The sequence below is a fragment of the Canis lupus genome, chromosome 16 (assembly GCF_011100685.1).
Source record: "Canis lupus familiaris isolate Mischka breed German Shepherd chromosome 16, alternate assembly UU_Cfam_GSD_1.0, whole genome shotgun sequence".
Classification (NCBI taxonomy): domain Eukaryota; kingdom Metazoa; phylum Chordata; class Mammalia; order Carnivora; family Canidae; genus Canis; species Canis lupus.
Genome location: NC_049237.1, coordinates 45,418,827 through 45,443,493, shown reverse-complemented (window position 1 = coordinate 45,443,493; position 24,667 = coordinate 45,418,827). Strand labels below are relative to the sequence as shown.

At 38.6% G+C, this 24,667-nt stretch overlaps 1 protein-coding gene across 1 annotated transcript; it reads left to right on the top strand.

The window, feature by feature from the left end:
- Nucleotides 1-846: 846 nt before the first annotated feature.
- Nucleotides 847-24,534, top strand: KLKB1 (kallikrein B1). Its single transcript, NM_001242717.1, has 14 exons — nt 847-912; nt 5,995-6,157; nt 7,744-7,850; nt 10,170-10,329; nt 10,757-10,866; nt 14,744-14,903; nt 15,709-15,818; nt 15,977-16,139; nt 16,227-16,339; nt 16,504-16,672; nt 20,179-20,357; nt 21,483-21,578; nt 23,638-23,777; nt 24,292-24,534. The coding sequence occupies exons 1-14, from the start codon at nt 855-857 to the stop codon at nt 24,472-24,474; spliced, it is 1,911 nt and encodes a 636-aa protein (NP_001229646.1). The 5' UTR covers nt 847-854; the 3' UTR covers nt 24,475-24,534.
- The last annotated feature ends 133 nt before the right edge of the window (nt 24,535-24,667 follow it).

The following is a 24,667-nucleotide window of genomic DNA, read 5'->3' as shown; positions in this document are numbered from 1 at the left end:
CCTAACATGAAATAGTTAATATATTAAATAGCTGAACACAGGAATGGGACGTTCATAGAATATGTTGACAGGACAAAAAGTTGAAACTGTTGGCAGAAAACCAAAGTCAATATTGGAGCCAAGCAAATACTGCCTGCAGTGCCCTATTAGGGAAGCTTGAGGACCGTCCATTTTTAAGTGGCAAGAGACTCCCTCACTTCCAGAGCCACAGAAGCAATTGTGCTCTCAGGTAGAGAATTTCTATTATTCTGATTGCTTCCAAATAGATGCGTGTGTGTGGTTTTTTTTTTTTTTTTAATTAAGCATAGTTCTACTTTGAGAAGAAGCTATCCGTATGTTCTAATTTCCACTGTATTTAGAGAATATAAGAGATATTGATATTCTTTTTTTTTAGATATTGATATTCTTATATATGAAATCTTTTACTCTAAGATATTTTAAAATCAGAGACTGTTGAGTGCTTTAAAGTTTTTCAATGGGCTTTAGTATTTTGAATCCTTAGGGATTCTGGACCAATATTATTGCCACTATTTACAATCATTTTCTTTTTCCCCAAATCAAGAGGTTTCACAACTATTTAACCCCCCTCTACCAATTCCCTTTCCATAATTATCAAAAACATTGATGGCAAGTGAGCCATTAACATGATAGTAGTCTGGAGATCTCAGTTTGTATCTTGTGCCAAGTCCCTGGCATAAAATATACAGAAGCTCTTGTTCCCTGTACCGGTAATTACGTGTTTAGATTTGCAATGCAGATATCTATAAGAAGATCTCTATCACCTTAAATTAAGGCTTATGATAAATATGATCTGTAACCAGCAGGGTTATGTATGTGTTGCTTTCTCTTCTAGGATGATTTCATTCAGGCAAGCCGCTTATTTCACTTGCTTCTTTGCTACAGTTTCCTGTGGTGAGTGCATTATCTCTAAGATGTAAAGTTGTGTGTAGGAAAGGAGTAGTTAACAAGACATGCCAGCCCTGGAGAAAGCTATTGAACATACAGCTTCCAGATGGAGGCAGATCCAGTAAGTCAGGACATAAATCCTTATAACATCCAGGGGCAACTGCCACTTCTCAGATGTATTGCCCTAGACACACAGGGGTGGGGAGCCCAGAAGTGAGAATGTCTGTGGGCAGACAGAAACTTCTGTTTGTAAATGACTCTTTACAAAGCAGATCTTAAACAGTCAGCCCTCCATTTTTATTATCAAGATATTTTAAAAACCAATTTTATCTGAATATTCAATGTATAGGCATTTATAATGTCTGGATCCAACCCAAGTGTTGTTATAGGTACCAGGTGTATATTTTTTACTCTCTTAGGCCACTGGGGAACTACTTCAGAAATGAAAGTATTTGGTTTAAATTTAAATTAGTAAATCATCCATTTGAATAGTTCTGGTTTTAACACCAGGCTTTGAACCGTATTTCTCTCTCTAGTCATTCCATTAAATTTTCGGGGAATAAAGATGATTCTGGACACTGTTTTTCATTAATCGTTATGGAATGGAATGAGCCACTGTTATGGGTGGTTTCTGAGTCTGTGTTGACTTAAGATGGCCACGCCCCAGTGATTATTTATCTGCCTTTCAGATGTATGGCTAAGATAAACATCTCTTGGGAAAGGGTTACATTTGTAAAGAGATGTTATTTTTTCAGGAAGAAGGTATTTTTTCCCTCCTAAACCCAAATCTGCCCCTCCATGTCTAATTGCTTTTTTGAGCCATGATCATTAAATTCATTGAATGCTGAGGAGTAGGAGCCAGAGATGCAATAGAATATGGCCACTTCAGTTTTATTTTTTTGGCAAAAAAAAATAATAATAATTATGATCATGCTAAGAAAATTAGAGATGCAGGTAAGCAGAAAATAAGAAACTATGTATTATTGTCTGTAGTCCTATAATCCAGAAATGGCTACTGTTAAAATTTATTTTAGTCTTTCAGATATTTTTCTACATGTGTCTATCTACACATTTAACAAAGATGCTATTAATTCTACATACTTTTTTATAACTTTTATAACATTTATAGCTATTTTTTATATATATCATATTTTTTGGAGCTTAGTAATCTTCCCTAGTCATGTTTTGTATGCTCATTCTTTTTTTTAAAGATTTTATTTATTTATTCATGAGAGACACAGAGAGAGGCAGAGACACAGGCAGAGGGAGAAGCAGGCGCCCTGTGGGATGCCCAATGTGGGACTCAATCCCAGGACACCAGGATCATTACCTGAGCTAAAGGCAGATGCTCAACCACTGAGCCACCCAGGTGCCCACTCTATGCACATTTTTAAAAAAGATTTTATGTATTTATTCATAGAGGCACACAGAGAGAGACACAGGCAGAGGGAGAAGCGGGTTCCATGCAGGGAGCCTGACGTGGGACTCGATCCCAGGTCTCCAGGATCACACCCCGGGCTGCAGGCAGTGCTAAACCACTGCACCACTGGGGCTATCCCCTCTATGCACATTCTTATGCACACATTCAGTTATTTCTGTAGAACAAAATTTGGAAACAAAAAATGTTAGAAAAGTGGGAATATTTTGGAAGGTTTTGCGATATATGTCATGAAATTATCTTTCAGAGGAGTGATTTTCCAGTAAACCCTCTCTACTAGCAAATAAGAGTGATCATTTATCCCACTTAGGCCAACTCCACTAGTCATCTATATGGCTTGACATATATTCACCTTTCTGGAAACTGTATCCTAATTTGTTTCTGTGCAACCACTGCCTCTGAATTTGGGTCCATGCAACTGTGACCCAAGCAGACCTCAACTAATATGTAGATGCACGTGTCCTACTGGCTACCATGACCTGATCAGAGCCAAAGGCCTGCAACAAGACTTTTGCTTACACTTCTGGAAATAAGACTCTTGAACTATTAGAAAATGCAAAGGCCTGAGCTTCTGGCACCACCTTGCCACTCTGTGTAACTTGAGACCAACAGCAACACCATAGAACAGAGCAAATAAATGAAGAGAAATTGAATCTTGATGGAATCAGCTGAGTACCCTATCCAGTGATTCCTGAGGCCAAATCTGTCATGGACTCTGGTTTCTTTTTTTTTTTTTTTAATTTTTATTTATTTATGATAGTCATACAGAGAGAGAGAGGCAGAGACACAGGCAGAGGGAGAAGTAGGCTCTCTGCAAGGAGCCCGATGTGGGATTTGATCCTGGATTCTGAGGTCACACCCCAAGCTGAAGGCAGACACTCAACCACTGAGCCACCTAGGCATCCCTGTATTTATTATTCTTACCATTTTTCATATACTCACATTTTTCATATACTTACTGTATGCTTGTGTTTCTTTTGTAAATTATCTTTTCTTTTTAAAAAAATATATTTACTTATTCATGAGAGACATAGAGAGAGAGAGAAGCAGGCAGATGGAGAAGCAGGTTCCAGGGAGCCCGACATGGGATTCGATCTCAGGTCTCCAGGATCACGCCCTGGGCTGAAGGCGGTGCTAAACCGCTGAGCCACCTGGGCTGCCCTGTAAATTATCTATTCATATCTCTTTGCCCTTTTTAAAGAAAAATGTGGTGTTTTTCTTATTGATTATGTAATTTTTTTAACAACACTAAAGAATCTGCCCAAAGTCCATGGACACAGGAGACAGTGTGGCATATTTTATGTTATGGGATAACTTATATAACAGTGCTTTAAAACACTCTAAAATACAATATGAACAAGCCTACTATCATTATTGTCATCACCATTATCATCACCATTACCAACTTAGGAGGATAAGTAAGAACAACTATTAGAACTTTCCTCCCAATCTGTTCCAAAGTTGGTGTGTTTTTAGTTGCCCCTTTCTGTCAGCCAAGTCACATGGCAGTTCACAAAGGCTTAGCTGAGGAATGGGAACTACCAGGCTAGCACAGGCTATTGTTTGTACTCATGTTTGTGCACTGGGATGGGGGAGGATGACTTGGTAACTATGAATCAGCCAAATACATCAATTGTTCAAAACACAGGTTGTGACTGGACCAGCTACTCAGTGTTTTGTGTGTATATGAAATCTAGGCCTGTACACCTGGCAACTTGTATCCCCATAGGCTTCCACCTGAAGAGATCTCTGCTTTTTCTTCTTCTTTTTTTTTTTATTTTTATTTTTTTGATCTCTGCTTTTTCTAAATATAAGCCTTACCCAAGGGTTAGTCATCTTAGCCATACCTCCCAGAGGAAGAAAAACGATCTTCCTGGGTTAAGTCATCATAAGAGACCTCAAGGCTGGGATCCCCAGAAGGGTAGGATAGTGCAGAGGAAATTTTAATCATCAGTGCTTAATGAAACACATGTGTCTAAGCTGCCCATTCCCTGAAGGGCAATACAAAAATAGATGTCCTAGAAGATGGGCAAAGTTATCATTAGAATATCCTGTGGTTAATGGACAATTGACAGACGAACAAATGTGCTGCCTAAGACGGAAATGCTTATTAAGCTTCCTTTAAAGTGGGTCTCTCAAGGTAAACTCAAATTCATGCATCAAAGTTTACTTTTAATATATGAAACAGAAGAAGAGTAAAGCTAGCAGATAATACTCTAACAACACATGGGATGCAGGGTACCCTAGAACTGTGAACAATGCCAAACAGCAAATAGTTCAGAATGGATTTTCAATTTAGCTCATGTGTGTATTTGCATTTGCTTGTAGAAACCGAGCAAATAAACGTGTTCTCTGTACTGATCCCAATAAGTACCTAATAACTCTTGGTTTGTTTAGATTAAACTGAGATGAGGTACAACATTGAACATCGCACACTAGAAAAGGGAACAGGATTGGGAGTGAGAAGAGCTAGGTTTCTCTTCCAGGACGATCATTAGCCACATGGGTCTTACTTACACAACTCTATACTGCCCTGAGATTCAGTTCCTTCTTTCTGTTAAAAAAAAAAATCAGAGGCATAAAGTCTGCCTCTAACTCCCCTTACACTCACAGAGCTGTTTGTTGTAAAAGGTTTTGAGACAGAGATTGTATATTGTTGGGTTTTTTAAATTTTTTTATTTGACTATATTTGACACATAATGTTACAACAGTTTCAGGTGTACAACATAGATTCAACTTCTCTATACATTATGTTATTCTCACCAAAAGTGTAGCTACCATCTGTCACCATACAACACTGTTACAATGTTGACTATGTTCCCTATGCTGTGCTTTTTATTCCTGTGACTTATTTATTCCATAACTGGAAGCCTATTATTTCATTTCATTTCATCTCATTTCATTCATTTCATTTCATTTTATTATTTTTAAGTAGGGTCCATGCCTAGTGGACCCCAGTGTGGGGCTTGAACTTACCACCCTGAGATCTAGACCTGAGCTAATATTAAGAGTTGGACACTCAACTGACTGAGCCACCCAGGCATTCCACTTGTTATTTTTAAGGCATGGTATTTTCATAATCTGTTAGGCCACAGGGAGAAGCCAAGCTAGAATTATATTTTCTTGCAGATAATTTATGTGCAAAATATTGTATAATTTCATAAAAATCAACCAAGTTTTTTATGGAGAAGTACCCGTAGAATGACTTTATTTTTTTATTAAAAGATTTTATGTATTTATTTGGGGGAGAGAGAGAGAAGGAGAGGGAGAGAGGGAGGGAGAGGGAGAGGGAGAGAGAGAGAGATAGAGAGAATGTGAGGAAATGCAAAAGGTGGAGAGAGAGAAGCAGGCTGCCCATCAAGAGGGGAGTCTGATGTGGGGTTCCATCCCAGGACCCTGGGATCATGACCTGAGCCGAAGGCGGATGCTTATCAGACTAAGCCACCCAGGCACCCCCCCATAGAATGACTTTAAGTAATATTATACTTTGTTCAAATAGTCACCTTAATATGTTATACTTAATACAGTCTTGTAAAGCTCTTTGGGTATTTAGTGGAGGAAGTAAGAAGGTTTAGAACAGATATATTTTTATCAAAATAATTATTCACATTCATTGCAAATTAATGTATTTTTTTCAATGATTATCACAGGATGCCTGACTCAATTATATAAAAACACCTTCTTCAAAGGTGGGGACCTAACTGCCATGTATACCCCGAATGCCCATCACTGTCAGATGATGTGCACATTCCACCCCAGGTGTTTGCTCTTCAGTTTTCTTCCTGAAAGTTCAACTAATGATGTAAACAAAAGGTAAAAGATGATATGCCATTATTGGAGAAGCCAGTCATTTTGCAAAATAGAACCAGTTGTGTGCAAAAAGGTATAGATGTTGCAGGGTTATGGTTCTCAAATGGGGTTGAAGGGCCAGTTTCATCGGAATCACCTGGAGCAGTTCTTATATTAGCAGATCCTTAGGCCACAGCCTCAGACCCAAACCGTTCAGCCCACTGAACCAAAGTGTCTTGGGTCTGGCAATATGCATGTGAAATAGTTGTTTCCTTCACCTAAAGTCATAGAAACTAGGCATTGTCTATCCAAGGATGTAAGGAGAATGCTTGAAAATCATTGGGTTAAGTGACTGCCTCAAGAAAGGGTCTAAAAACAGGTGAATATTTCACCTGAACAAGGAAACATACTGTCTGACTCAGGATCCTATTAGTGGATAGCTCAGTCCTAAGAAAATATAACAGAAGGTAAATATTTTGTTGCAAATATTGTTGAGTAAGATCCAGAACTTGTGATCTTGGGAAGGGTCTGGTCTGAACGGGCCTGTAGTAAACCAGTACACCTGTAGTATGTATAGTTTGTGTGTGTGTGTGTGGGGGGGGCTGTGTACACACATGCACATGCACGCACGTGCAAATATATATTGCTAACTACCATTTTGGAAAAGTAAGAGCACTGGAAAAATAACCATTTAATATCCTACTAGCTCATAAAGTTGACTGAATGCAGCCATGATTTCATCATAATTTTCTTTCACTTTGATCAGTAATCAGAATGAGCATTTCTTCACTGTTCTCATTTCCATATTCACAAGTCTTTTCTTTTATCTTAACTCTGTTTGAATCGAAAAACTTGGAATTAGGTAATCACCCTCTAATTCTACATATTAAACTTGTACAGAAAACCCAGAGTGTGTGTGAGAGGCACCAACCTTTTTTCTTAAAATTTTATTTATTTATAAATAAAAGGGAGAGAGAGAGAGAGAGAGAGAGGCAGAGACACAGACAGAGGGAGAAGCAGGCTCCATGCAGGGAGCCTGACATGGGACTTGATCTTGGGTCTCCAGGACCACACCCTAGGCTGAAGGCGGCACTAAAACACTGAGCCACCCAGGCTGCCCCAACTTTTTATTTAGAGTTGAGTTAGGTTCTAGAATCCTTGTGAAAAATAACCATTAATATTGATGTTAAAGATAGAATGAAGTCTTCTGTTAGTGCAAACTAGAAGGAATTAATAAGCAAGCTGAACAGCATAGGTAGATCCAGCTCTCATAACTGATTTAATTTCTTAAGTAAAAACATTCACCAGGTGAAAGCATAATACCCCAAATTTTAGGAACACGGGAAAAGTCATTACCTCTTTAATATGATTGACTTTCTGTATTTAAAAGTGTTTTTAATAAAGAAAAATAATACTGAGGTTAAGTATTACAAAGGCTGTTAGATTTTTATGGAATTTCCTCTACAAGTGTTTTTTCCAGCAAGTGTCAGGGAAGCTCTATTATTTTCCTTATTCCTAGTCATAGTTATTAGTGTATAAAAAATGTTAGACATTTCCTCTAGTGCGTGTTTATTATTCTACTTTCTAACTGAAAGTTCTTTTAAAAACAGATTTGGTTGCTTTTTAAAAGACAGTGTTACAGAAACCCTGCCAAGAATGTCATGGACAAGTGCAATTTCTGGACATTCCTTAAAGCAATGTGGTCATCAAATAAGTGGTAAGCTGTTGATGCCTTAGCTAAATTTGAATGAATAATGGGTTTACCTTAAAACAGGTTCTGTTCAAGCTCTGTACTGCCTTGGACATTTGGAAGGGAGCACTTTGAGGGGACACTATTTATTGGATGTATCCTTCCTCTTGTCTTTATCAGTTACATGCTCAAGGAGCCTCTATCACTAATGAGATTAGCACTGCAATATAAGATTTGCAGAAGGTGAATACACATTGAAATGATGGCTGTCACCTTCCCCCACTGCTGATTGCACATAAAAATCTTAGAGAGAACACAGAGGGCATCTGTCTCCCTGTTTTACTTGAGATGATTTGTATGCTAGTGGTTCTTGACCAGGGGTGGTTTTGTCCTTCATCCAGGGCGCAGTTGGCGATAACTGAAGACATTTCTGGTTGTCACATCTTGGGGGGATGCTACTGGCATCTGGTGGATAGAGATCAGAGAGGCTGTTAAACATTCTACAAGGCACAGAGAAGCCCCCCTGACAAGGATATTCTGGTCCCAAATGTCAATAACACAGAGGTTAAGAAACCCCATTAAGCCCTCAAATGGAAGGTCTGTGTTCTATAAATCTTGCTAATAAGAATAATACTTCTTAGGAAAAAAATGTGAGGACTTAAGAGTTCAGGAAATTCAAGTTCTGACACTGCTACCAATGTCTTGGGAAACAATTTCCAAACCTATCCTAATTTAAGGCAGATAAACTATTTCTCTGACTTGAAAGTGAAAAGTAATGAAAAGATTCTCTCCACCGATGGGCTGGCAGGACCTTGAAATAACCATGTTGTGACTGTACATCGTTGCTATTTTGCCTTTACTATTTACACTTAGTTTTGTAGTGTCAAATTTCAGGTGTTTTAACATTTCTTATCCTTCCCTCCCCCATGAATACTGAATACCACTCCCTCAATCCACATGGGTGCTTTGTGCCCGCAGTTTGTGTAGGAATCAGTCCTTAGTTGGGAACATGGGGATCTGACTTAGCCAACATGGAGTTTACCTGAGGATGAGTACGTGTCCTATGTTATAAGATCGAACCTATATCTTAATACAACTTAGTATAAATTATTCAATTAAGCATTCTTTTTAATTATGCTATCATAGTAAAATTTAAAGAACAGTATTTTGCTTTTCTCAGTACTCCTAGTTATTTTTTTTTCTCAAACTTCGTCTTACAGAACTTGATTTAATGTTCCCTCCTAACTCTCCCCAAGTATCTCAAATTAAAGTGAATAATTGCTCCCCAGGACATAAAGTCCCTAAACTTCGGACCAACTTTAGTTTAAAACATTTACAGGTAGGTTTATAGCTTTCCACTGATCATAAAGAAAAGTTTTAGTTTGTAAGTATCTCATCCCAACTCAGCTGGTTTCTTTTCTGATGTGCAGCAGAGTTGGAAAGAGACTTCATTTCTAGAATCTGCAAACTCCTATGGGCATGAATCACTGTGAGTTATCCACTGCCCTGCCCACCTCAATATATTGTTTTCCTACTAGTTTGTATTCTTTCTGTCATTCCCACTATTAAATCTAGTAGTATGACTTTTTCAACCATACCGTTAGGAGTGGAACATTACATACAACAGATTATGGTTATACTTCTGGTTTCCTTATCCAAGGGTCTAACTAACAAATCTGAGTGCCTTTTCTTTTTTCTTTTTTTTTTAAGCCTAAATCATAAATTTGGTTTGCTGTCTGTCAAAAAAATTATATTTTTTTGTGTATAAGATACATGTCAAATGAAAGGTTGCTTAAGTGAAATTGAACAAAAATATAAAGAAAATATAAATGGCTTCATCACAAATATACAAAGATTATTTCCTTTAATAGTGATTTGGCACATAGATGTCAATGGCAGGGCTTACAGATGAAATTCACAGACAGGAGTAGTTGAGAGCTGAGAAATAAGCAGAGATAGAGAAGCTCCTTCACTCAATGCAAGAAGTTGAGGGCACATCAGTTTGTTTAATAATGCGAACCCCTGGAACAATCACCAGGGCCCTCACTGCCGTTGCTTTGTCTTCCACTGCTCATTGATCATGAAATATTACCCATATGGTTGCATATACCTTACAGTTTTGGAAACAAAGTCACCCTTTCTCCATGCTAGTGCTCTAAAACATACTGGAGTGTTTTTAATTCGAGCAGAGTTTGATAATGTAGTGATGTCAGAAAAATTCTAAATCCCCTCACTAAAAAGGCAGTCGTGAAAAACAGAATATCATTCTTCAAAACTATCCTAATTGATGATCTAGTTCTAGAAGGAAAGCTTACTGAATTTGCTCTATGCATTTTACTTGTACAGCTTGCCACCGAGACATTCATAAAGGAATTGATATGAGAGGAGTCAATTTTAATGTCTCTAAGGTAAAAAGTGTTGAAGAATGCCAAAAAAAGTGCACCAATAGCATTCACTGCCAATTTTTCACATATGCCACTGAAACATTTTACAACGTAGAGTACCGGTGAGTAACATTCATGGTGTTTATTATTTCTGATGGTGCTTGTAAGATTTAATTGTACTTGTTGTAACTTTTTTTTTTTTTTTTTACAATGGAAAACCAAATAGGGCTTTGAGACTTAACCACTCTGCTTATTTATTTATTTACTCAGTTTTGGTGTCATTTTGCTAAGGAGAATAATTTCCATGGATTGGGAGATGAGGGTTTGTCTGAAAAATATCCCCCACTCCATTCTCACTCTAACCTTGCATGTGCAGAGCAGAAAAATGTCTTTTTGATTAATAATACAAACCCTGGACTCACTCAGGATCAAAGTCATTGTTCTGATTGCTTTATTTCCCACTGACCAAGGATCATTTCAATGCAAAATGGATTGCTACACGGATCTTACAGTTTAGGAAGAGAAGTAACCTCTTTTCTTCATATTTAGAAACAGCTGCCTTTTAAAGAATGGTCCAGGAGGAACACCCAGCAGTATAAAGGTGCTGGCTGATGTGGTATCTGGATTCTCACTGAAGTCCTGTGCACTCTCAGAAATTGGTAATTGTATGGCTACTATTTTACTTTGTGATCGTAGTAGGCAGAATTAGAATCCCCCAAAGAAATCTACACCCTAATTCCTGAAAATGTGTGAATGTTACAATACATGGCAAATGGGGCTTTGTAGAGGTGATTAAGCTAAGGATTTTGAGATGGGAGATAATTATTCTGGATTATGTGGATGGGCCCAAATGTAGTCACAAGAGTACTCATGAGAAAAAGAGGAAGACAGAGAGGTTGTAGTCAGAGAGAGAGAGAGTTTTGAAGAGGTCACACTGGTGGCTTTCAAGATGAAGAAAGGATCCATGAGCCAAGGAATTCAGGTAGCCTCCAGAAGCTGGAAAAGGCAAGGAAATGGGTCCTCCTATAGAGCTTCCAGAAGGAACAAAGCCCTGCCGACATCTTAATTGTAGCCCAGTGAGACCCGTTTCAGATTTCTGATCTCCAGAACGGTGAGATACTAAATTTGTATTATTTAAAGATACTGGGTTTGTGATAATTTGTTACAGCAGCAGCAGGAAACTAATGCAATTACATTGCAGAGAAAACTATAATGTCATTTCTTGGTGGTGTCCATTGTCTGGTGAAATGACTCAACCATAATGAATCAATAAAGTGCTGCTGTCGTTTGAATTACCCAGAAAATTGTCCCTCCACCTTATTTAGCATATCAGTCTGTTAGTGGTAGGATGTCACAGAAACCAAAGCACCAACATTCAATGCTACGCAGTATCCAGTGCCAGCTCCTGCCAAACTCCGCATGGGTGCTGGGTGAAGACCCCCCACCCCAAGGGAGATTGGGAAATTGGCAACAAGGCATCTTTTTTCCTCTTTGTTTCCTTTCCCCTCTGGCACATCCCCTCTGTGATGGGTACCAGATTTCTGGTTCAAATTTACTGATTATTTAATTTTTAACATTCACATTTGGTTCTTTTTTACAAGTGTGATTTCTATCTCTTTACTGATATCCTTTATTTGTCAGGACAATCTTTTCAGGTTTTTCTTCAGTTTTTTAGATGTGGATTCCTTTAGTTCTTTGAATATATTTAAAATAGTCGACATAAAAAAATAAAAATAAATAAAAATAAAAAATAAAATAGCCGACATAAAGTCTCTGCATAGTAGATGAGGAAGTTGGTACTTTCTTAGCAAAAATTTATGTTGTGCGTAGGGGCCATAGTTTCTTGTTTCTATGCATGGCTTGTATTTTTTTGTAAAAAAATTAGACCTTTTAAATTATAGCATACAGTAATGCTGGAAATCAGATTCCCTCCTTCCCCAAAGTCTGCTGTTGTTACCACTTTTTGTTACTGCTCTTTGTTTGGTGACTTTCCTGAACTAATTCTGTATTTATTCTTTGTAGATATGACCAGGAATGTTTCTACTTGATTTTCCTAATACTTAGCTAATGATTAGGCATAGATTTCCATATGTGCCTGGAAACAGTAAGTCTCTCGGGCTTTGACGAAGGGGCGTTTTGTGAGTGTTGGGGCACGCTACCAACCTGCAGACAGGCATTTCACAACTTTGCCTTGGCCTTGGCCTTCTGCCCACCCAGGGTGCAATGTCAGCAGGCCTGAGGGGTTAGGACTTTCTCAGATCTTTTATGGACTTGTGCCCAGCCCTGCTCATGCACACAGCCCTGTACTTGTAGATGGCCTTCTAGATTCCCTGGAATATGTCAAAGATTTTCTTCTCTTTTTTTTTATGTCAAAGATTTTCACCATCACCCTCTTTCCCTTCATTTTCCTTTTAAGAATTTTGTCAGCTTATTGTTTGCTCCAGCTATTACTGCTGCCCTAGGAAGCTGCAATGTTACATAATTGCCACTTTTTGGTTGTTGTTTGTTTTTTGTTCTTGGCAAACACTTGCAAGGAACAGGCTGTTTACACTGAAGAGGCTCTGAGTCATGTCAAATAAACTCAGTCCTCATGAATAGTTCCTGAGAACATCCACACAGGTCAAATAATGGTTTAGCTGGGGCTGGGGATGGAGCTTTGGAGCATCCTGCCCCAACCCCATCCTGCCCCCTCCAGGGCTGCTGGATTGCTGGTTTTCAGCATGATTGTGGGGCTATTTCCAAGGAACTGAGGAGAGGAGAACGGAAATAGGGCAAATTAAAATCCCACAAAACTCACTGTTCTTACAGAGATTCAGCTGTTTCTCTTGAGCAAATGCTCCCTGGACTGTTATAATCTGATTAATTTTGATTAATTTCTAGAGCTCTGAAAACACTGACAATTTTGCCTCTACTCACATTATTTTTATGGAGGAGAGGATTTTTCAGGGGTCCTTCCCCTGCCATTTCCACTAACACCCTAGAGTGCTTCTGATAAAGCAAAACAAAACAAATGAAACCAAAAAACTAGCTTTAAAAAAGAAAATGGTTCTTCTTAACAGGATAGCTCTTGTGTTTTTGTCAACTGGACGGGTCAAGTAGCAACTGCAACACTAGACAATTCTGTGCTGCATGTTTCATACGCAGCAATGGACACCCAGAGTACTTCAGAATTGGGGAATCAGGAGAGTAGGATATCTAGAAGTAATGGAAAACATAAAATGGCTAAAGGGGAAGGTCAAAGGCATTTAACCTGAACAAGATCAGGATGACTGTCTTAATTTTTTGTTTATAGAAGGGTGTCATTGAAGAACGGATTAAATTAACCTGTGTGGTGCCATTAGGCAGGTCTAGGTAGATGCTACCATGAAAAAAATAAAACTATTCTAACCCTTAGAAAGGACCAGAAAAAAATTGGGCCTTGTCACAAGGTAGTGGGCTCTTTGTCGCTATAAATATCTTAGGAAAAGGGAAACAACTTGTCAGGAACATCCTAGAGGGATGGAGTTGTAGGTTGTGGTTGTTGCATGGATGTCCCACCTCAGGAGGGATGACCTCTAAGTTCTCTTCCAGCTTCCAGAGTCTGCATTTTTTTTTCTTTAAAGATTTAATTAGTAGAGGCTGAATTTCCAAGACTGCCCATATTATGGTATGGTGTTATTAACGATAATTTATTATCATTATGATGATATCATGTCACTAGAGGTACTTTCTCTTGAAACACCTATGTTCATTTAAATTAGGACTCTTTTTGTCCTTCCTATAATTGCTATCATTATTCCACAATTTTAACAAAATTTGTTATCAAATTGAGTAAACCGAGTAAATAATATGAACACAAATAAACACATAACTGAGACACAAAATAAGGGGCATCTGGGTAGTTCAGTTGGTTAAGCATCTGATTCTTGATTTTAACTCAGGTCATGATCTCAGGGTCCAGAGATCAAGCCTCATGTCAGGCTCAGCACTCAGAGTGGAGTCTGCTTATCCCTCCTCTCTTTCTCTTTTTTCATTAATAAATAACATCTTTAAGAAAATAAGATTATATAAAGATAACGAAAGTGGGTTTTCTCCTGTTCTAATTTCAATGGGCACATGGCATTTTTGTTAGCTACCTGGTATCTTTGTTAATCTGTTTTTATTAAAATCTTTTTTGTAATGCTCAGAAAATGTAACACAAAACCTTATCTCCTAAGATCTGGAATTCAGGGTCAGGATAATAGAAAGAAAATCTAAACATATGCTAAGTAACTTACATATTTTGCATAGATTGAGATGGAGCCGAGAGTATAGGTTGAGATATTTCACTTCTCTGACATAGAAATCTTTTATCAGATTTAGACCAATTTTTCCTTCTTCCAAATGGCAAACAAGTCTGAGGATAAAGGTCCATTTTAATGGACCTTTTCTTCACTTAGGGTATGTGGTGCTATGAATAACAAACAGTCAAAATTTCCTTAGATAGGATGACAAAGGACAAGTCACTTGAGTGTCATGTCATTTGCTGAGGACTGTCTCCCCTCTGTGAGTTCACAGGTTGCCACATGAACATTTTCCAGCACCTGGCATTTTCGGATGTGGACGTTGCCAGAGTTGTCACCCCAGATGCTTTTGTGTGCCAAACCATTTGCACCTACCATCCCAACTGCCTCTTCTTTACATTCTACACAAAGGCGTGGCATCTAGAACCGCAAAGGTGAGTAAGAACGTGTGACATTGGCTACGATCCTGTCATCACTGTAATTTTATAGTTTGGGTTTTTGAAAACCTTTGTTCATTTCCTCAGAGCACTTGAAGCCAGGGCTTAAGTAGGTAGTTTCCTGCCAGGTGTACATTAGTTAAGAGCTTAGCCAACTTGTCCACCTACCTTCTCTTCCTGAAACATAGCATTGGATCCATGGAACAATGGCCGTGGAAGAAAAGAATCAGATGCCTTTCTTACTGATCTAAATGTTTTCTCTTATTAACTTGAAGTAAAAACCACTCACTGACAGCATATCCATTAATATTGTCTCTAATTCCTACCTCAGAAACTAGAGCCCTGTTTATCCCGATTGACCTCTTTACCCTCAGATAATCTATTCTTTTCTTTCTGTACAAAAGTGGAGCCAAGGGATGAGTGTATAGTTAATACAATACCATCAGCCACAGAAACGCCTAGAATTTGGTGTTGGCTCTTTCTTCTTTTTCATTTTCCCTTTTTTGCTTTCTTTTCAATGAGAAGGTGGAACTTTACCATTCTTCTCTCTCTAGGTTATCTGTGCCTATCAGTTTTCCTTAGACAGAGATGTGGCTTGGTTTACATTTAATCTCTGTGATTTATTAGAGAGAATCCTGTGGTCTGCTTTACTTTCTTTCTTTTTTTTTTCTGTCTGCTTTACTTTCAAAAGAGTTTCTCAGAGGAATAAAATTTGCAGAGGTGATTTTCAAAACATGAAGAGTTTTGTGTTTGCCTTTAACACAGCTTTGTTTCTCTCTTTTGCTTTTTTTTTTTTTAATAGAAATGTTTGCTTTCTTAAGACTTCCAAAAGCGGGACACCAAGTTCACCCACTTCTCAGAAAAATGCCATGTCCGGATACAGCCTTTTAACCTGCAAGAAAGCTTTGCCTGGTAATGTAATTCAATAATAATAGCACATAAAATGTGATACACTTCATGATCTTCTAACAAGTAATAGCGAAGAAACAAACCCCAGTACCAAAACCTCGGATAAATGTGGTTTATAGCTGTTTTCATTTTGTATCTTTTTATGTCTCTAATTCACACAGAGCCGTGTCATTCCAAAATTTACTCAGGAGTGGATTTTGAAGGGGAAGAACTGAATGTGACCTTTGCTGAAGGAGTGAATGCTTGCCAAGAGACTTGTACCAAGATGATTCGCTGTCAGTTTTTTACTTACTCTTTACGCCCAGAAGACTGTAGAGGAGAGAAGTTAGTGAACATTTATTTTTCAAAGACAATTGCATGAGTTATGCCCTTCTCTGAAAGTTTAATCTTTCTCCTGATCATTTTATCTAGGTGCAAGTGTTCCTTACGATTATCTTTGGATGGTTCCCCAACTGGGATGACATATGGGACACGAGTGAGCTCTGGTTATTCTTTGAGGTTGTGTAAAAGTGGGGACAGTTCTGGTGAGTGAGCCTCACTTTTTCATGGAACTGTAAAGGGATTCCTGTGTTGTTTTGATCGATTGCTTAGTTTCAGATAGCAGAATTATGTATTTTGTTTTCCTTGGCTGAGAAGAACTCTGAGTCGCCTCTAATGCTAACCATTAACTTTAAGACTCTCTTTTTAGTCTGCACAACAAAAACGAGCACACGCATTGTTGGAGGAACCAACTCTTCTTGGGGAGAGTGGCCCTGGCAGGTCAGCCTGCAAGTGAAGCTGAGAGCTCAGAGCCACTTGTGTGGAGGGTCAATCATTGGACGCCAGTGGGTCCTCACTGCTGCCCATTGCTTTGATGAGTAAGTACGGCGTGTGTCTTATCCAGAGTCTTGACCTGCCTTTTTGTTTGGATGAATCTATGATAAGTTTCTTGAACATCATGTCAGTGTGTTCATCAAAGTTTATTCTTTAATAAAAGACTTTTTTTTTAAGGCAGATATAATAAAAGGCATTTTAAAGCAGGGCTGATATTCAAAATGTTGAACAGCTAGTGAGGCTTCTCTGAGCACTGACTGATCTGACCCATCAGAACACAGTGCGGCCTGTTTGCAGGGCTGGCAATCCCGGGGGGCTATCACTCCTACTTTAAAGAATAAGAAAAAATGCCCCACCTGCTTCCACCTCCATCCACCACTCCCCAAATGTATTTTTCAAAGACTTAATTTTCCAGGCCCATAGACCTTTTGCTTTCAGCTCTTTGATTCACAAATGTACTCAATAATAGAGTGAAAACAAAAATGGGAGGTGGTTATATATTTCAGTGAATAAAATCTGGTAAAATATTTCTACTTTATAAGGAAAATTGTACATGTGGCAGGGTTTTAAAGTTTTAAAACACTTAGACCTTGTACCTGAATGGGGCTTGAGTCACAGCTCTGTCACTTATTGGAGGCATGAGTGACCTTGGGCGATTTGTAAATCTCTCTTTATTTTCCTGTCTGCAAAATAGGAACAATAATATCTAATTATAAGGTTATTAGAAGGGTTACGTGATACACTTAAAAGTCCTTAGCTCTATACCTAGAACATAAAATCACTGCCCCCCCCCCCAATAAGCTATGATTAAATAAGAAATGTAAAAATGGACAAAGCATAGGAATAGCAAGAAATACAAATAGCCCTAAAATAAAAGATACTTGGTCTCTCTCAGGAGGTATTTTGTTTTCAAAGAATTCTCCCTCTTGCTCTGACTAAGAGGGTAGGTCCCTGGTTGCCATGTGTCAGGATTGAGGATCTGGCTGCTGACTATACCAGAGTCAATGGTACTGCTGAGCAGAGCAAGGCTCCTTCATGGTTGCCACATAGCAGCATGGGACTCCAGGTAGTGGCTCTGCTACACATGGCATTGCTAAAGGGGAATCCTAGTGACTTGGAAGGAAAGACCCTGTGAAGGGGAAATAGTAGGTCCTCCCTTTTCACAAAATGCACTCCAATTTAGGACCAAGAATTTTCATCCTTTTTTTCCCCCCAGCTTTACTGAGATATAATTGATATATGACATTGTGTAAGTTTAAGGTGTAATGTAATGATTTCACATATGCATGCATTGCAAAATGATTACCCTAATAAGGTTAGTTAAGACATCTGCACATCCATCACTACACATAATTACTTTTTTGTGGGTAGTGAAAATTTTCAAGATTTGCACTCTTAGCAACTTTCAATGTTTCAAGTATTGTTAACTGCAGTCACCATGCTGTACATTAAGTCTCCAGAACCCATTTATAACTAGAAGTTTGTACCCTTTACTCCTTCCTGCCGTGACACTCCCCTGCAACCACCAATCTGTTCTCTGCATCTATGAGTTAAGTTTTTTTTAGGTTCCACATATGGATGAAAACATATAGCATCTGTCTTTCTCTGACTTATTTCATTTAGCATAATACCCTCAAGTCCCATCCACATTGTTGCAAATTGCAGGATTTCCTTCATTTCTATGGCTGAATAATATTCCATTGTATGTGCACATACACAGACATGCTTATATGCATATGTATAATACATGTATGCATATGTATATATTATATATGTGTATATACACAGACACTGTATATATTATACCACATTTTTTAAATCATTCATCTATTAATGAACTTAGGTTGTCTCCATGTCCTGGCTATTACAAATAATGCTGCTGTGAACATGGGAGGGCAGATAACTCTCAAGGTAGTCTTCTCATTTTCTTTGAATATATACCCAGAAGCGGAATGGCTGAATCTTAAGGTAGTTCCATTTTTAAATTTTTGAAGAACCTCCATATTGTTTTCCACAGTGGCTGCACCAATTTATATTAAGAATTTTCATTCTTGAAGGCTCAGTGTTGTTGAGTTTGTAAGAGATAATGTACACGGAAACACTGATTTTATTGAAAGAAGATCACTTGTGCCCTTATTTGTATGATTTTCTCTAGAGTTTTATGCAAATATTATCTAGCATTTCTCCATGATGATAAAAACGTCCAAATCTTTACAAAAGATAAGACTTTGTTTTAGGTCTTAATTTTAGATTTACTTTGTATTCATATTTTAAAAAATTAATTTAGGGGTGCCAGAGTGGCTCAGTTGGTTGAGCAACTGACTGTGGCTCAGGTCATGATCTCAGGGTCCTGGGATTCAGTCTCACGGCAGGCTCCATGCTTAGCGGGGAGTCTACTTGTCTCTCTATCCCTCCCCACACTCATGCTCTCTCAAATAAATAAATAAAATCCTTTAAAAAAGAGTTAATTTAAATTTTCACACTTCTGAAACTATCGATATTTTATTATTTATATTTATTTTTATATTCTATTATATTCTGATTTTGTTCTTTGGCCATGCCATGAGGTGAGCTTTATTTTCATTAATGACACAAATAATTTTCTAGAACAGGCCAAGGCAAACTGGAGAATTAGTAGTTCTGGTGGGGGTCCTCTGAGGGCCCCACAGTCTGGGTGCATCCGCTCAGGGTGCCGGGTCACTCAGGTTAGTTCTGAGTCATTAGTAGCTATTAGTTCGGGTCATTAGTAGTTCTGGTGGGGGGGTCCTCTGAGAGTCACATAGGCTGGGTGTATCTGCTCATGGCTCAGCCTGTCACTCAGGTCCATCTTGCAGGTGGCTCTTCATGTCAGGCCTGGGCTGTCTCTAAGATGATGGGGGTAGGGAATCCTTCAGGTTCTTAGGAACCTTCTTCACTCCTCCTTTCCTGCTCAGTGGTCTCTGGTGAGTAGGTGTTCTCCTGTGTCTCTGTTGTCCTCAGCCTGGCCCTACAGAAGCAGGTGATCCCCGGCTTGTCTGCTACTGTCTGGAACCACCCTGGAGTTCCTCTCAGAGCCCCATGCCTGATGCTCCCACTCGCCTTGCTGCAGCCAGAGGCCTAGAAAGATGACTTTTGAGTATCACTGAAGCCTCCCAATTTTGCCCAGTGAGGGGGGCGTGTGTACGATCAGTCTGACAAGTTCATGGAAGCGATTGCTTTCAGGTTTGCTGAACTGAGCAGGATTTCCCCACAATAAACTATGAGTCTCTCCCAGACAGTTTCTCTCAGATTTGGGACAGCAATGCTCTTGCATTTTTACTTACAGTAATGAAATAACTACATAAATGCACATGTTCAATGTTTTTAACTAAATCTTCAGAGATTCGGTGTTGCTGCTGGTAGTGATGACATGTTGCCAGGAAGCGAAATTAGGTAAGTAAAAATATGCCATTTGCAGTATTTTCTTCCCAGCCCAAAGCACCAATTTCAAAAGGTAAAATTGAAAGGAAAAAGGGCCAAAAACAAAGGCTGTCTTTCTGGTTTCAAATGAGTCTTTATTTTTCCCTCCTAGACTCTCCTTGCCAGATGTTTGGCGCATTTATAGTGGCATTTTAAATCTGTCAGAGATTACAAAAGAAACACCTTTCTCGCAAATAAAAGAGATTATCATTCACCAAAATTACAAAATCACAGACGGTGGTAGTTACGATATTGCCTTAATAAAACTTGAGGCTCCTTTGAATTATACAGGTATGTAGCATATTTAAGGAGAAGCTATTCAGCTGAGTTCAGCAGCTTTAAATTTTCACATCAATTTGAGCAAAAGGGTAGAATCTGGAGAGATTGTCTTTAGTTTCTGGTTGATGGAGTTGGGAGCGAGTTGAGGAATTGCCAAGGGAGACAACACCTGTGACTTGGATAAATCTCTTCTATTTAAGGGATAAGAAGTAGAAATTGGTCTCTTCAGGTAGGAATCCAGGTGCATATGCATTATTGAAATAATACACATGGGAAATGTCTTGGCTGTTTAGGAAGCATGGCTCCCTTTGGCAAGAGTAGCACGATGACTGTGGCTTTGGGCATGTTAGGAATATATGAAGACTAGTAGGGCCAGATGCTAATTCCCAGGTCTAACTTGAGTGGAAGGAAGCTCTGGGAAGCTGGTAGTGTGGTGGTGGGAAGTGTGGCCTCCGTGGCACAATGCTCCACAGTTGGTGAATACCCTCTGTGTCCAGGAATGATTACGTGACCTTGGTCAAGTTGCTTTTACCTCTTTGTACCTCGAATTTCTGCATCTGTAAAATGAGCATGATAGTCACCTGTTGGTGTGTCATAAAAATTGCTAATTAGTAAGTTAAAGCACGTAAAATAGTGCTTCAAACAGTGGAGACACTGTTATTACTATTGAAAGTATCAGAAAGGGAGACAGAACGTAAAGACTGCTAACTCTGGGAAACGAACTAGGGGTGGTAGAAGGGGAGGAGGGCGGGGGGTGGGAGTGAATGGGTGACGGGCACTGGGTGTTATTCTGTATGTTAGTAAATTGAACACCAATAAAAAAATAAATTAAAAAAAAAAAAAGAAAGTAACATACACAGAGTAAAATACTTCTAAATGCTTTTGACAGAAATACATGTTCTGAGTTTAAGATTTAATTGAGAAAATTTGGCACCAAAAATGTCATGTGAAAATGAGTCTGATAATGAGAAATTTTCTTGAATCATTGGCCTTAGCAATCAAATAGAAAGCAAAAGGGTCATTTTTTCATGGTAGTACGCTAGAGAAAGAGAATATGGAAAAAGGAAGTTGTGTATTTTTACAGTCAATACCTATAACTTTGTTTAATCAAACTCTAATCTAAAAATTACCTTTCAGAATTCCAAAAACCAATATGCCTCCCTTCCAAAGATGATACAAATACAACTTATACTAATTGCTGGGTAACTGGATGGGGCTTCACAAAAGAAAGAGGTACAGCATGATATATTTTTTTAAGATTTTATTTATTTATTCATGAGAGACACACAGAGAGAGAGAGAGGCAGAGACACAGGCAGAGGGAGAAGCGGGCTGCATGCCGAGAGCCCCATGTGGGAATTCGATCCCAGGAATCCAGGATCATTCCCCGAGCCTAAGGCAGATGCTCAACTGCTGAGCCACCCAGGCGCCCCCAGCATGATATTTTAAATGTTGTTCTTAAAACAAGTCTTTTACCTTAAGGTACACAGAGTGAATCAGTTTAACTGGCCTCTGTCTGAAATTTTATCCAAACTCATCACCATTCCAATCTATTCATTCTCAAATATTTACTCACTGATTCTTGAGAAGATGTATTTTTCTTTGGATCTGGAAAAATTTATGAGGTAACCTCTTAAGAATCTTACTTAATAATAAAGTTCACTTGTTTGACTATGGGATAAAGGATTTGTCCCATATGGGGCTAATAAGACCACTCAAGCCTATCCTGTCCTCACTACTAATAGTGTTTCCATCTCTCAGTGCCATTATTTTGCCTTTATACTAAGGGTCAGGAGTAGAGGCAGGCACACCATCTTTTTCTGGAAGGCTCTAAATGTTTTTTGTGTTGTTATTGTTGTTTCATGCATCCTTCCTGTAATCTGATGAAGCCTATGAGCCACTTTTGTAATGGTGCTTTTATTTTTTTATTTTTTAAAAGATTTTATTTATTTATTCATAAGAGACACATAGAGAGAGGCAGATACATAGGCAGAGGGAGAAGCAGGCTCCCCACGGGGAACCCCATGTGGGACTCGATCTCAGGACTTCAGGATCATGACCTGAGCCAAAGGCAGACCCTCAACCATTGAGCCACCCAGGCACCCCTGCCGTGGTGCTTTTAAATACTTAAAAAGCACATATAGACATATGAAGGAAACAAGTGAAATTGCAATAGAGTTATCAAAATACTTTCAAAAAGATGCAATACGGGAATGCATGAGTTTCTTTAATATATTAAATAGTAAGTTTTTCAAGTAACTACCATAATATCAGCCACAGCTGTCACATGAAACTATCACAAGTGTGATGAAAAATATCTGTGCTCTTGACTAATGGCAAAGCCATCCTACTAACACTCCCATTTTTATTGCCTGCACTCATAGCTGAAGGTAGTGTTAGACTTCAGTTGGAGATTGGTGAAAATAAGGATGTATTTTCCTATCCAAGTGTATAGAGCAAGTGAATTCTTTCTGTGGACGCCAGTTTAAGAAGCCCTGCTCACGGGTAGTTGGTGTTTTTAAATTGTCCTTGGATTTCCCATGAAACAGACTTTTCTCGCTTTCCAAAGTTTTGTTCTTGATAGACACTATAGGAATAAAATTTGCACATTCTTTACATATTTAAGCTCATCAAGATCTTTCCTTCTTTCCTGACTTAGTCCTTTATTCAGTGAATTCAAATTTTCTAAATGTTTGACTGGTACCTTAAGGCAGAAAGAAATTTTAAGAGTAACCTTAACTAAGAAAGGAGAGCTCCCAACATATGTTCCAGGGGAACCTGGACACGGGCAGAAATGTAATTATTTGTGAATAAATCGTTCTTCGTGGAAAATATTTGCATAGTTAAAAAACAAAATACTCTTCTGAGCATATGGTGAGTTCCCCCCCCAACATCACATGTTTTTAAATGATCATGTTGAATATATAAAACAAAAACTGAAAGATAAGAATTTCCAGCTTTGGGGTTGGAGGTGATAAGAGGGAATTTCTGAGAGATTTCTATTGGGATGAGAGGTTGGCAGGGAATCTGGTCAGCCTTGGGGTGCTGGGGTTGTCCTAACATTGACATCAGAGGCCAGTACATGGAGCTCTCTGTTTATCAATTTCTTTTTGCTTTTCTCTCTGTGTGTCTCTCTGTTGGTGTGATTAACTCTACTTTTTCACCCTTTACTATTTTTACCTAAAGAAATTACCTAAATGAAAGGTTCATAACACTGATTTGCTTTAAGACATTAGTAGTTTCAGACTCATCGTATTTCCTCCTTCTGAAGTTTTATATTGATTACCTCACAGGGGAAATCCAAAATAGCCTACAAAAGGCAAATATTCCTTTGGTACCAAATGAAGAATGCCAGAAAAAATATAGAGATTATGAAGTAAACAAACAGATGATCTGTGCTGGCTATAAAGAAGGAGGGAAAGATGCCTGCAAGGTAATACACTCAGTGATGAAAAAAAAACACACAGTAGTCTACTTGAGAAAAATCAACTACAAAATATATTCTCCATAGTACATTTCATTGTATTTTTCTTTAAAAAATTGGAGCCAAATAATCTGACAATTTCAAAAGTAACCTTTGATGAACTGAATATATATGTGTGTGTGTGTGTGTGTAAATGTTTATTCTATTATAATCTGTGCAGAGGCATACTATATATAAGGGAGCACCATGGTACATAAAATAGCTGTACTAAAATATTAGAGCATTAGATTTACTTGACATTGAGATTCTGATATCAACATGTCCTTTTTGGAATAAATAGAAAATGCAACCATACGTATTGAATTCACTTATTTTCGTCACATCCAGAGGAATGAGGAAGGCAAGATACCCAAAGAACTATAAGGAACTGTATGTACGTGTTGTGTGTGGTGTGACTACAGAATTTTAAAGGCACAACTGTCATACTTTGTATTATTTCATTTTTCCACTCACTGTGACACAGGGAGATTCAGGTGGTCCCTTAGTTTGTAAACACAACGGAAACTGGCATTTGGTGGGCATCACCAGTTGGGGTGAAGGCTGTGGCCGCAGAGAACAACCAGGTGTCTACACCAAAGTGGCTGAGTATGTGGACTGGATTTTAGAGAAAACACAGGTTGGTGATGGGCACGCCGGTCTTGGATGAAGTCACCAGTGCGAAGAAGCTTTCTAGAGATGGGAAAGAGCCCGGGTTGTAGCATGAATTTTACAACCTGGGTCCAGCTCAAATGCTAAGCCTTGGAGTCTTCGTCTGCAAAATTGTGGAGAATAGTATCTGCTTCATGTCCTTGTCATAAGGGTAAAAGGAGACAGTGCACACAAAGCTGCTGAGGAAAATG